General features: G+C 44.3%; 2 protein-coding genes across 2 annotated transcripts; both read right to left on the minus strand.

Annotated features, from left to right (window-relative positions):
- Window positions 1-335: 335 nt before the first annotated feature.
- SAAL1 (serum amyloid A like 1) lies at window positions 336-10,337 on the minus strand. The gene is made up of 12 exons (XM_058807114.1): window positions 10,221-10,337; window positions 9,861-9,974; window positions 8,792-8,875; window positions 7,153-7,232; window positions 6,711-6,770; window positions 6,338-6,453; window positions 5,076-5,259; window positions 4,739-4,821; window positions 4,407-4,595; window positions 3,377-3,573; window positions 2,768-2,860; window positions 336-2,170 (listed from the first exon to the last, which is right to left on the minus strand). Exons 1-12 carry the CDS (start codon window positions 10,335-10,337, stop codon window positions 2,078-2,080), a joined length of 1,410 nt encoding a protein of 469 aa, XP_058663097.1. The 3' UTR covers window positions 336-2,077.
- Window positions 10,338-10,658: 321 nt separating this feature from the next.
- Window positions 10,659-12,363, minus strand: LOC131559250 (serum amyloid A protein-like). The gene is made up of 4 exons (XM_058807556.1): window positions 12,179-12,363; window positions 11,724-11,862; window positions 11,280-11,418; window positions 10,659-10,863 (listed from the first exon to the last, which is right to left on the minus strand). Exons 2-4 carry the CDS (start codon window positions 11,839-11,841, stop codon window positions 10,722-10,724), a joined length of 399 nt encoding a protein of 132 aa, XP_058663539.1. The 5' UTR covers window positions 11,842-11,862; window positions 12,179-12,363; the 3' UTR covers window positions 10,659-10,721.
- Between the last annotated feature and the right edge of the window lie 1,360 nt (window positions 12,364-13,723).

Genomic DNA, 13,723 nt, shown 5'->3' on the forward strand with positions numbered 1-13,723 from the left:
CTGCTGAAGCGAGGCTGGCTGACCATGCCTGCAGCTCCTTCTGTTGCAGGTGAGCAGGAGGATGGGACCCATCTGGGTTCCCACATGACATCCGTAATTTTTTCTGTCTCATGACAGGCACCAGATATCAATATCACTTAAAGCTCATCAGCCAACACTGGATATTGGTGTATTGAAAAGGAGAAGGAACAAAATAAAACAACAGATCTTTTCTAAGCTTTTTTTTCTACATTACATTACATGGCTGCTGCAGAATTTCAACTACCACAAATTCCAGGAGACACCAGAAATAATTCTTCACTATGGTGGAAGACACTTATGATACAGCTGGGGACAAACTAAACTCAAAAAATGTTTATGGGATGAGACACACATTAACTTCCAGACCATAAAAATGACTATGCAAAAAAGCAAGAGTTAAAATAAATATTCAATGAAGGAAAACTTTTTACAGCACACAGACATTATGAAGAGGTTGGATTTTCTTTTAACAACTGACACACTTAAGAGTAACAGACATTTCCAGTGGCTCAGAAAACAAATTTAATTGACACTAGAATGAAGGAAAGCATACAGGTTTGGTTTTTTTTATAAAAAAAGAAGCTTTATTACAAATCTGTAGGTTTAAGAAAATATCCCAAAACTGTCAAAGTAGTATGAAAAATGGTGTCATCTGATTCACAGTCACCAGATTTCTCCAACAAACATAGCATACAAAAATTGATATAAACCATGGCAATTCTTTTTGGCAACACAAGTCAGGTATTTGCAATTCTAAATTCCCTGTTGACAACAAAGATACTGCTGGCAGGGGGATGACTGAATTACACTGGTTTTGAAAACTGGAGGCTGGGATGGAAAGGTTATATATACATATACACATACTGTATTTTACCACATGTCCAGGTAACTCTGGTAACACAACATGGCCCAGCACAACACTAAAGTCTGTAAAACCTGGAGAGCCAGGGAATGTGTGTATGTGACACTCAGTTATTCTCTATGCTCTGGTTCCCATCTGCTTTTACATCTCAAACCTAATAAAGGCCAGTTGTTTTCCACTCTCATTTACAGAAACAGTGAGGTTGATGTGCTGCTGTGCCATCTCTTCAGACTCAGGACATGTCAGGTCCATTGCCTGCAGACACAGGATCTAAAAATGCAATGCACTCAAAACATCATATAATTAAAATGGGAGTTTTAGGAGATTGTACACTGAATTTCCTGCAAGTGACCTAACACCCTAATCTCCCCCATGGAAAACATGGCATTTCTCATGCCATTCTGAGATAATTCATACAACAGATCAAGAAGGAAAGAACTGATACGTTACACTCCTACACTGAAGCACAGACTGCTGAAAAAACCCCACAGGTCTGCAGGTACACCAGGGATTGAATCCAAAGCTGCCCTGCAACTCTGAACTGTGGGCAGTTACCTGCAATGGCTGGAAGCTGCAGCACAGACCATTGGTAACAATATTCTCAAATCCTTTAACTGCACAGCACTGAGACACCACAGCTCAGAGCAGCAGTAGAAGTGTGAAGATTTCAAAGGAGCAGAATGAAACCTTTCTGTTACAGTACCTGCTCAAGGTATTGATATGATCTAAAAAAATTCCCAAATAATTTAACTGTTTTTATCAGATGCTTGAGGGGGATTTCTATTGAGCAAACCTCCTTTTGCCAACAGCAACTTGAAAGTAACCAGCACCATGTTAAAGAACTACTCAGTGCATTTCATTTATTTTGCTGTTTCAACTTCAGTTGAAAAGCACAGAATTGAGAGTAATTCAAATAAAACTACTCTGCAGGAGAGCAAGTAGAAATCAACAGTCTCTCATTACCAGAGCAAACAGGATGGAAGATGCAGAAGTGATTCACAGTCATTTCTTTCCCCTTGCAGACCAGGTTAACCCTAGGTTAATCAGGGCTACCCAGAACATTCTTAAAAGCCACCTGCTGGTAAAGAGGTTGACTCATTCTCCTGCATTTACTGAAAACTTGATTCCTGAAATGCTGTAATGAAACAGTCAAAAATCCTCATTCCAAAGAAGGAAAATATTTCATGTACATTCTTAGGTGTGAACCTTCAGGCTTGGGAAACGTTTTTCTAGATTGTCAGCAAGGGTCTGATCAGCCTCACGCAGGACTTCAAGGAAACTCTCCACCTGGAAATAAAGCACACACACAAGGAGGAAAAATGAAAACCAAAACCAACTTGCATGGAACACAGAATTCTTATACTGGCACAGGGGCTCTTTCTACTTCTTTACCTTCCCAATAAGAGCAGCCAGCAGCAGCCACTGAATGATGGAAAATGCCCCACAGTAGCTACCTCCCTCCTAAACCTCACAATTCTCACAATTCCAGTTGGTCTATATTTTGAAATGGTACCACTTTCCTCAAACCCTTATTTTCTTGTTTAAAAGAAACACAAAAACTTTTATCACCCAGAGAAAAGCTCCCTATGGAAAATACTTAGAATAATTCCTTTATAAAAACATACAAGACAACTTTTCAGCTAGGATAAATTTTCAGACATCCATTCACATCAGCACAGTTTGGCCCTGGCATCAGCTGAAGATCTCAGCAAAGCTCTGGCTGAAGTGAGGCAGAACAGACAGAGGGGGTAAGACTGTCTGGCACTGGATGGTGTTTTATCTGTGCCTGAGCAATTCTGTCCTGTTTGTGTATCAGATTTGGAGAGGCCCTGCCACCCAAGGAGCACTTCTTCAGCTGTGTCACAGACCTTGCCCCATACTCACCGAAGCAGAATACAAAGGTAAGAGGTTCTGAAAAGCACAGGAACATGTCTGTTCATTCAGGTGTCCCTGGTGCAGTCCTTCCAAGGTATTCTCCTGGAAAATCAGAAATGCAACCAGCATGTCATGAACAGTTGTTGGAAGAACAAACTCAAAACTGTGCACAGCATCTACAGAATGTGCTTTGTTCTTACAAATGGGTAAAACAACCAGAATTTACAGTTCTCAGAGAAAGCCAGAGACAGCTGATGCCAAAAGGTATGAAACTCACACATCACAAGTCTCTTAACCTGAATGCTTCCACAATTAAAAGGGTCCAGCTGAGAAGGTGAGATTATATATTGACAGTATTTCCTTTTCTTAAATAAACTGACTTTCATTCAAAAGAAAGGGCAGCATATATCTACAGAATTTATCATACAGAATCTTGGCACACACCTCAGAAAACCTGTATTTCTCCCATCTCCGATACATGTTGCTACTTCTGGTTGATTCTCAAATGAATTCCCAGTAAGCAACTGCACTTGCACAGAAAAATGCCCACATTAATATTAAATACTTTTTTCTTAACTACCCTGCAGAAATCCCTACTACAATTTTGTTTATTCCTACCTTGTTTAGTTCTTGAAGCATATTGGAAAGCAATTCGCAGCAAATATCCTTCAAAATTTTTAAATGGAAATCTTCCTCATTTACATCAGTCCTTCCAGTCTCCTCTTGCTCAGATTCCTTGGAGTTCTCAACAGCTCTCTTCCCACAGCCCTCCATGTATTGTAAAATACGAATCAAGCTCCCAATCAGTGGCATATCTTAAAACAAAGTAACAAGAACAGTGAACTTTAACACTGAAAATTCTTGTTCATCCTTTCAAGGCATTAGAGTTTTGAAACATACCATCAGATTTTTACACAAAAGCTATAGGGATGTATAATCTGACAGTGTTATGTTTTGTTACTCAAAGACAGTTTTAAAGAAGCAAGTGGAAATGTAGTAGAAAACCCAAATTATTTTTCCTGCAAGCTGACCTGTATCTATAAAAACTATATGCCAGTGTAAGGAACATGAGAAGGAAACTGTCTTTAGTAGTACTCAGTGAGGGCAGTATGCAAATTTGCATCCAGATAATCCTACCTGACAAACCAAACTGCACAGCATCTTTCTGCTGCAGGTGACCCTGACTCACATTCTCAAGACAGGCTTTTAATTCTAAAGATTTTTCCATGGATTGAAAAGTAAGAAATTATAGAGGGATTTAAGTAAGTGCAGAATCTCCCCCTATTTAAAAAAAAATTACTACATAAAAATATATGTTGTACATATGATGTATAAAATAACAATGTAATAATGTATTACTATATTTTAGCAAAAATAAATTCTGAAATTTTCACTAGTTTGCAGTGAGACTGAGCAGAATCTGTAGATTCTGGTACTGTAACTCCTTAGAATTTATAGCCCACCTGGTAACTGAACTTTGGGCTAGCTGTGATTCTGAGTAACGAGGGAAGAATCTTACTGTATGCAATGTCACTGAATTGAACCACCTTCCACACCCACATAAAGCCAACTGTGAGTATTAAATAAAAAAAAAAAAAAAAAAAAAAAAAAAAACAAAAAAAAAAAACCAGAAAAAAGTATGACTTGCTTTTCGTCATCCTGGTGTACTCCTGCTCTGTCTGCGAAGCAAACATAGCAGACAGCACAGACAAAATAGAGGCCAGCACAGTCTTCTGCTCCTGCACAATGATGGGTGGGTCATCTGGCTGGCAAAGCTCCTGGCAAACAAGCTCATAAAGCAAACTCCAAGTCTCTTTTCCTCCGTCAGGAGCCTGCACTTGAGAAAGAAAGAAAGAGAACCCACCAACACAACAAATTTATTCCAGGTACTGAATTCCTGTTCTCCCCAATAAATACATGGTGATCCAGGAGTTATGGCCCCTCTTGGTCCCCTCACACACAGCAATTCCAGGTTCTTACCAATAGCCTGGATTCCTTCATCCACTGTGGTCAGGAGCTGCAGGATATGCATATAAACATCCAATCCTTCTGGGTTATCTGATCTACACAGAACAAACATCAAAAATACAAATTAAAGTGCTGCTTGCTGAGATTATGTTCTGTGTTTTGGTCACAGAGAAGCCCATCAGCAGCCACTGCCATTCTCTTTGCAAACAAATATCAAATCATAAGTCCAGGAAAACAAATCCCAGTGATTTGTCAAACTGTGCCACTAAAAGCAAGATGTTTGGGCACAGGCCTTACAAGGTTATAAGGAATCTCCCCAGCCATGAAACCAAAAAGAAATCTCCCATACCTGACTTGCTTGGCTGCTTCAAGAATACAAGGCACAATCTTAAAGTCTGGAAGTTCTTCAGGAGAATCATCTACAGAGGGCCCCACAGAGCGACAGGTGCCACTCTTGATCCAGTTTAACATCAGCTCTTCATCCAGATCAAAGAGCTTGTCCACCACTTCACCCACTTTCACCAGCAATTCAACTGCACAAGAGAGAATGTTATTTTTTATTTCAACAAGACTAAAAATGAAGAGCAGAACTTAGCTCACAAAATGCTAGTATATGCAAGTATTTGGAGTAAATTCAGGACTGAAATAAATTCACTTCCTTTGGGACCTACTACTGGTTGCTGTGTTTAATTCCTTTATGCGGCATAGACCAGGTAAAGAGTTGGCTACATAGAGAAAGCCCACTGACAGCTTCTACCTCGTCATGCCACATGTGAAGCAGTAACTTTATTCTGCAAAGAGATGCTATGCTCCTGAAAAGTCCTAACTTCTGCTTCTGAAGTAAAACTTCTCAAGATTTGGTTCTCGATATGCAGTTTTATGCTAATCATCCACCTGCCAATCTGCATTTTACTTACACAGGTCTGTTAATTCAATTGGATGGAGCAGGATTTCTGAGAATTGGCATTAAAAAATGTATTAAAAAATTGAAAAAGCTGTATTATTAGGATTCTTGACAAATGACAACTACTGTTACAGCTGAGCTGGATGTTAAACATAAATGCTATTGAAAATATTTCCATTTTTAGATGGCTGGTGAGGTTTTTGCCAAATTAGTGCTAAGAGAGATTTGTGTAGCACTCTCTGCATACCCAAAGCCTGCACAGTATTCAGCTGCCAGGGTAACTGAACTGTTCCTCCAGTTCACATTCCACAGATTCAGTAGCTTTAAAAACAGAAAATCCATATCTGACTTGAAAAAAACAAATTAAATGAGGTCTTGTTTCAAGGTTCAAAAATGATACATGTATATCCCTGAATGAGGATTACTTATTTTCTTTTATTGTGGAAAATAACAATTTCTTCAATTTAAACACATTTTTATTCCCCCCCCCAGAGCTTTCTTCTTCCTCTATGAGTGCTTTTCTGCTTGGTTTTTTCTATATGTATAAACCTGCAAATGAAGGGTGAGTTTGTTTTGGTGTCCTTTAAGCTCACAAGGTTTCCTTTATTTTAAAGAAATTAACCCAACTGAAAATACTTCTATTTGAAATTTGTATTTGAAATCTTCTGCAAACACCCACTAAATCCCAGCTTGTTCTGGCACCTTACCATTTGTAGAGCTGGACATGATGAAGCAAACACAGTCGTACACAGAGGGGTTTTCTCGGATCCTCTCCACCCAGACATTGGCCACCTCAGGCTGGGAGAGGCAAGTTAACAACAACCTAGGCAAGAATTCCATATTTAATACATTAGAAACCAGTTCACTCCTTTTAGCTGTACCAGTGTAAATCCAAAATAATGACAGTGGAAACAGAAACAGGAATCTAACTCAGCAAAGTGATTCCACAAAAATGCAGAAACAATAAAAGGAAAGGATGAGAGGATAATAAAATAGTGAGCCCACTTGTCAGTTTTCTCCCCAGGCCTCAGAGCACAGCAGAACTACAGTAATGATGCATTAATTCCTGAGATGTCCTACCTGCTTGTTTCCAGAAGAGTTGGGGAGTCTGAATCACACAAACGCTGCAGTAACACTTGGCTTTAAGGAGAAAATACAGAGGGAAAAAAGTTAATAAAATGCATCTTTATTTTTAAAAAGGTATAAAAATATTAATTTCATAACTGCAGCCATGTTCTGAGATCTATGCCAGCTTTTCCTAACTGCGCATGCACTTCCAGTGCCTCAAGACCACTGAACTTGAAAACTAACTGGTGATTAAAAATCCCCCAAAATAGTGGTCTGTGTCCTTACTTCCTTTCCTGAGCACTTCCCACACAAACATGGCCAGCCAAAAGTTATGAATGAAGATGAGGCTGGGCAGGCAAGCTTAGATCTTTCTCCAACATGAATTTCCTGATTGTGAGTCCAGACAAGCAGTACCTGCAGTACCTGTTCATGTACAAAGCACACAGACACTTACCCAAGATTCTCATCTTTGCTAATGGACATGCAGATGTCCTGGAAACAGGCCATATTCCCTAATATTCCCACACAGATTTCCTGGAAAGTCAAAACACAGTGTAATGAGACAACTGCAAGCCCACAATGTCACTTCCAGAGCCATAAGACAAAAGCAAGAGAGAAAATACAAATTTTTCCACAGATTCCATACAAATTTTTCTGTTTTATCAGACTAGCCTAAAATACACTCAGGTTCTATGCAGATATTTAGGTGCTCCATAAAAGCAAATGTATCTTGAAATCAGCTCTGCTTGCATATTCTTTGTATACTGTTTTGAAGCTGATTTGACAGCCCTGTTATTAAAGCAAAAAGGAATCCTAAAACAAAAATATCACCAAAACCTGACCCTCATGATATTCACTTGCTCACAAAAGAAAGGGACCTTAATACAAGCTTCCAGCAAAGCCCATTTTCTGATTAAAGCGATCTAAAATAAAATAAAAGAAACAACAAGCCCCAAAGTAGTGCCTCCCATTAGGATATTCATGCCAAGGTAATCACCAAGAGGATGCACACTTGTGTAAGGAGGACCATAAGAGCTGGGAAACACCTGCAGGTGACTGGTGCTAAAACAAAGTGAGTCAGTTTGCAGCAATTTAAAGTCACGAATCAACTCTCTCCACTAAGGTTGTCTTCTTAATTATGAACGTGCTATAACCTCCACTAAATTTCAGCAGGCACTCCAGCAAACTCTGTTTCATGACAGTAGCAGTGACAGCCAACTTGCACTCACTTGCAGATTGGGGTTCTACTTTCCAAAGACAAAGTACTAAACTTTCAAAGTTCCATTTGTCTCTACTGATCTCCTGGAGTAAAGCATCTGGTAACTTCTGAGAAACAGGATTTACATCAACACTGAATACCTTTGAAAATCTATTTTGAGGCTTGCAGTGCACTGTATAGCACAAGTTGGAAATCAGTGACATCAAAACAAGTGGAAAATTAAAAAAAATTAAAGTATTGGCGTCTTAATAATTCCAAAGATTACCTTCTGTAATTTTTTTTTATTTCTCATTATCTTGTTCTGATTTGATCAGTAATAAATTATTTTCCCCAAGTGGAGTCTGTCTTGCCCATGACAAATCACAGCAACTGGTGAGTGATGTCTCCCTGCCCTGATCTTGATCCATGAGCCTTTTGTTGTATTTTCTCTCCCCTGTCCAGCTGAGGAGGGGAGTGACAGAGCAGCTTTGGTGGGCACCTGGCCTCCAGCCACACTTCTGCAGGTCTGACTAAACAAATTCATGGCCATCTCTGTTCAGTAATCATGAAACAAGTCAAAAGGCAAAAAAAGGCCAGACTGCAGGTTTTATAAAAGGTCTTATAACTGTTTGATAAACTCAGTCCTTCATCAGTGTATCTAGATGAGGATGTGTGAGCAGACAGGTACCAGCTCCAGCACCACCAAAATTCTTACTGATTAGAGCATGTTAAAAACAGAGTGAAAAAGCATTTTACAATTTGATTTTACGTTTTCTCCTGGTTCTCCTCATACATTACACGTGCAATGGGAGAAGGCAGATAAATGCAAATGCATGTACAGAGCTATCTACTATTGCTATTGACACAGGAGAGCTATTTGGCAGTCCATACTTACAGTTAGCCGAGGGCATTTGGACTTGGCAAACACTCCCATGAATATATCAGGGGCATTGAACTCCTGAAGGAATAAAGCAACATCCTGTGGAGAAAGTGAATGGAGAAGTAAATGGACCTCTGCAATTTCCAAATGCAAAATCAAACATGCTCCCACAGCACAAGGACTGGATCAAAGAGATGACAAACTCACTACAAGGAATTTGTTATTTGCCAACAGTTAATACCAATAATCCTTGTTTTTCAATGAGAGAAAGCCAGCAAGCCCCTCTGGTGGTTCAGTATGCCAGTGATTTGCTGTGGAATGAGCCAAAAAGTCACATTTGCAAGAAAATGCAAATTGCTCCCTATCTCAACAGAAACAGACACTCAACCAGAATTCAGTAAATATCATGTTTTAAGGCATGACATCACCATGACATACAAAAAAGAAGCAAGTGAAGGGACTGCCATTAGCACTTGACTGGAACACACAAGAAGAAATCTCTTCCTCATTTTACCACATTAAAACACAAAATTATTTTTATGTTTGGGAGTACAAGACCCATGTTCCATGTTTACTTTAAAAAATCTGAGTAACAAGATAGGGAATAAAATAATACTTAAACTAACATATATATATATCTCAAGAATCTGTTCCAGCATTTGAGAGTGTTGGGAAATATACTATGTGTTACACTGCCACTGCAAGTCTGCAGCTAAACTTTGAAAGGCTGTTTATCTATCAGAGAAAGCTATGCTTACCATCAGGACGTATGACAATTACTAGAGGAAAATATGCCTGCTCAGAGATGGCACCAGTACTATCCCCATAATCCAAGTGCTGAAGGCACAGGCTGTGCACCCCAGTTAATTCCAGCTGCTGTCCTGCCCCGCTCCTCTCCCCAGGGCAGCTCCGAGGTGAGGCTGCTCGGTGCCGCCCCAGCCCAGCTGTCCTGCCCCACACCCGGGCGTGGGCAGCAGCTCCATTACGAGCGAGCTGGCTGATCCCCTGCCTTCTCCCGCTGCCAGCACCATTCTGACGGGACACTCGGGGCAGACGGGCCCGAGGTGCCGCACAAGGCTCCTACCTCGTCCATCGACATGTCCCACACCTTGCAGATGTCATTCTCCATCTCCTCGTCCAGCTCCGTCCGGGCTCCCTCGGGGCTGGCGCCGGGGTCCGGCTCCGCGGGGGCGATGACCTGGGACAGCGGGGCGGGAGGGAACGACCCGGCTGAAGCCACGGCGCCACCCGGGAGCCGCTGGGTCCCCGCTGTGTCCCCGCCCGGTGTTTTCCCACTATGTTCCCACCCCGGCCCCCGGATTTGTGCCCCGTGAATCCCAGCTGTCCCCGGCGTCCCCTCCGGCCCTAGCAGCGATCGCGTCGCGCCCGCCCGGCGCTGACCGACGCGAGGTCCGCCGCCCGCTCCCTCCCGGCGGCCGCGCACCTCGATGAGGCGGGTGAGGACGCTGAAGAGCCAGTGCTTGCTGTACACCGTGTTGCCCACCGCGTCCCCCTCCTCCTCCTCCGCATCGCTGCACGGCGGCGACGGATTGCGGTCCATGGTGGCCCCACAGCCGTGCGGGGCAGCGAGGCGGAGGCGCGGCCGGAGCGGCGCCCGGGGCCCCACAGCGCCCCCTGCCCACCGGCGGCCGCTGCCGCCTCCCGCGCCCGGGCCTGTACCGGGATCGCACCGGGACCGTGCCGGGATCGTGCTGGGATCGCACCGGGACCCACCCGCCCAGGACCTTCCCTCGGCGGGGAGCGGCACCCCGAGGGTCCCAAGGGGGTCCCTTTGGCAGCCCCCGTGATGCCCCGACACCAACACGGCCGCCCCCGCAGTCCCGCGCCCCGGGAGGATGGACGCTCGCAGAGAAGGGAACAGTTTTCAGGAGGATTCCTTTATTGTGCAGTACAAAGCGAGGTGTAGCAGGAGCGGAGTACAGCGCTAGTACTTGCTGGGCAGCCCCTTGGGCCGGTAGCGGTTCGGGTCCCCGCCCCTCCGGCCCCATCTGTTCGCCTCCTGGTCCTGCCGGGTGTCCTCGGCGCCTCTGCCGCTCACGCGGCTCTGCCAGCCCTCCCGGGCGTCGCTGTGGGGAGGAGAAAAGGCACCTGAACACTCTGCATCTAACTCAGCCTTGTGTGGGTTTCCTCAGTCGTGGTTTCTGTAAGGCTTCTCAGGGTGAGATGCAAGCACATGCTCGGCCTTTGTCTGAGAACCCACGGTGGAATCTATATCTGTTATGTCGGTAAATGAACCAGCAATGAAGGAAAGTTCCTTATCAGAAATGCAGAGAGAGCAATCTGCCTTCTTGGGCCGACAAGAAGAAAGGCTCATGCTCATGTGGCACCATTCCTATAGAGACCCCAGATGGGAAATTCTTCCCCTCCCCTCTACTGTCCTTCTAGGTACTAAGCTGAATACAAGTCTGAAAGGACCTCACTGCAGCTGGAATGCCTGGATCCCTAATAACTCACTGTTAACAAGCCAAGCACACTCCATTACCTGATCACTTTCGCTGCCCAAGCACCACCAGGTCCTCTCCGGGCAGCATCATAATTCCCACGGGCATGGAAATATTTGTCAGCACCTTTGTAATTCGCCTCACGCATGTCCCTGTATGCTCTGTACATATCCCGTGCCCCTGAAGAAGGCAGAGAAACAGAAACCATGTTAACTTGAAAAAGTCACACCAGAAATAGTTTGGTACCACCTCAGCCAGGAGCTGAACCCCAAGGAGCAGTAACAGAGTAAGGCACTGCCTCACATCACCTTTGCACAGAAAGCACCTGTGGGGCTGATCGAGGCCCTTGTCCAGCAGCAGAAACTGGGGGGTCTCTAACGTGGAGCTGAGGATTTCCCAGCTCTGAGGGCTGCAGCACTGACTGCTGGTAGCCTGTGCTTGGGGAGGGGTTCCCGAGGGAAGGGCCCCTGGTTACAGCAGCTTACCTCCCACCGCATCCCGGGCAAATTTTCCAGCCTGGACTATTCCTCGGACTATCCTTGGTCTCTCAGCACTCACACACAGGACAACGGAGAGCAACGCGATGCAGACCCAGAGCCTCATGGTTCCTGGCCAAGCAGGGAGCTGGGAGACAGTGAGAGAGATGAGCAGTTCTGGAGCACCACTGAGAACCCACCACACCCCCAGCTCTGTCTGGGCTGCTGCCTCAGTGCTGGGGGCTCACCCAGGACCCCCTTCTCCCCCTGCAAGGAGTGGTGCCCTCTGTGCAACCACAAGCTCCACAACAACAGCAGGTGCACAAGAGAAACCAGCATTTTAGCACTTCCTGCTGCTCCTGTCATGAGTACAAAGAAGCCCCACATGCTAAAGCATTGGTTCTACTCCCAAAACACTAACTCATAACACTGCACACAGCTCACAAATTCAGAATGTCACTCACCACTGCAGAACAGCAAAGTCAAAGGAGCTGGAGATGGTCTCATGTGCTCTCAGACTCAAAGAGGGTATTTATAAGCAAATTCAAACCTTTCAAAAGAGGGAACTGGAAAGGATACCCATGGCTGGGAAATCCCCACCAGAACTTTCAACACAGAAATCATTACTGGAAACTTGTCCTTACTGAAAATCCACAGCTCCTGTTACGCAATCTTTTAGAGGTACTTCTTTTATGGCACTTCTTCAGCTGTCCTTGGGACTATTTGCTTCTCATAACAACCAGACTGATAAACTGCCTTAAAGGCTGAAGAGTTCCATGTGCTTCAAGTGTTACTGGTATCTTAAGGGTGATGCTTTTGTTTGGATCTTGGACTGAACAGAGCAGGGAGGAGAAGGTGCCTGACTGTCTGCACATTGCAGCATGAGGCCAGGTCTGTGTCTGTGCACAAGGAATGTTACCAGAAGGGCTGCATAAACTGCTAAGTGAAATTCCCATGTGTGCTGCGATTGCCAGATGAATTCCAGAGTGAATGAAATGGAAAATGTGAACTGTTGCTCTTAACTCCATTGCAAAGCAAAGCATATACACCTACATCCCTGCTGATCTAAGACAGCACAGACACACAGACCATCGAGGGGCTCTGAATGGTTCCTTTTGCCTCGGCTTGCTCTTACAGGCCCCTCTTGAGGGTCTCCAGCTACCTTGCTGCAACAGCAGCTCCATGGGGCTCAGGTGGAAAATTTTGGACACAGCAGTAAACATTTTACTTAATTCAGATCCATACAGCCACAATTCTGCTAGACTTTAAATCAACTGTCTGGCCCTATTGGCATGGTTCACTGTTTAAGTACCCACTGTGCTCTCCCTGCTTAAAGCCTGCTCACTCCCCTTGGTTAACAGCTTGACACAACCCTTTCCTCTGCAGAAAACTCCAGGGCCGAGTGCAGTTGCACTCAAGTGAGTGTGCAGGAGGTGTCCCCATTGTGTGGCCTTGTACATGATTTGGTGAGTCCAGGAGAGCCCTTCAGGTGCCCCTCTGAAGAGTGAAGGGCAGCTGCCCCACACACAACTCTGCTACTGGGAACAATTTGCTCCTGGAGCTGCAGGGCACAGGCATGAGTTGAAAGAGGTGCAATAAAGTTAATAAAGTGTCAACAGTAACTGTTCTTTGGCGTCACTGGACTTCAGTCAAAAAAAATTAACTTAAGGGGAGCGGAGACATTTTCCATAACCTGGAGCAGGACAGATATTCTGTAGCATGATGTATCTCAGAATGGAACAATTTGCAACAAGAATCTAAACCCTAAGCACAAGGACAAAGATTTTTGTCCTCCTGAAGCTGATACTTAACAGTGTAACAGCTTAGCCACTGCAGGGACTGGAGTGCTGTGTCTTGCTACAACCCAGCTCACAGCCTGATGACCCACACCCTTGCAGTACACAGCAGCTCAAGTCCTTCTCTGCTGGCTGCAGATATCCCCAGCCATCACCTTTTTGGTTTTTACAAAACAAGGAAAATGACTCCTGTAAGTTGGGGTACAGGCAGGT

The sequence above is a fragment of the Ammospiza caudacuta genome, chromosome 6 (genome assembly GCF_027887145.1).
Source record: "Ammospiza caudacuta isolate bAmmCau1 chromosome 6, bAmmCau1.pri, whole genome shotgun sequence".
Classification (NCBI taxonomy): Eukaryota; Metazoa; Chordata; class Aves; order Passeriformes; family Passerellidae; genus Ammospiza; species Ammospiza caudacuta.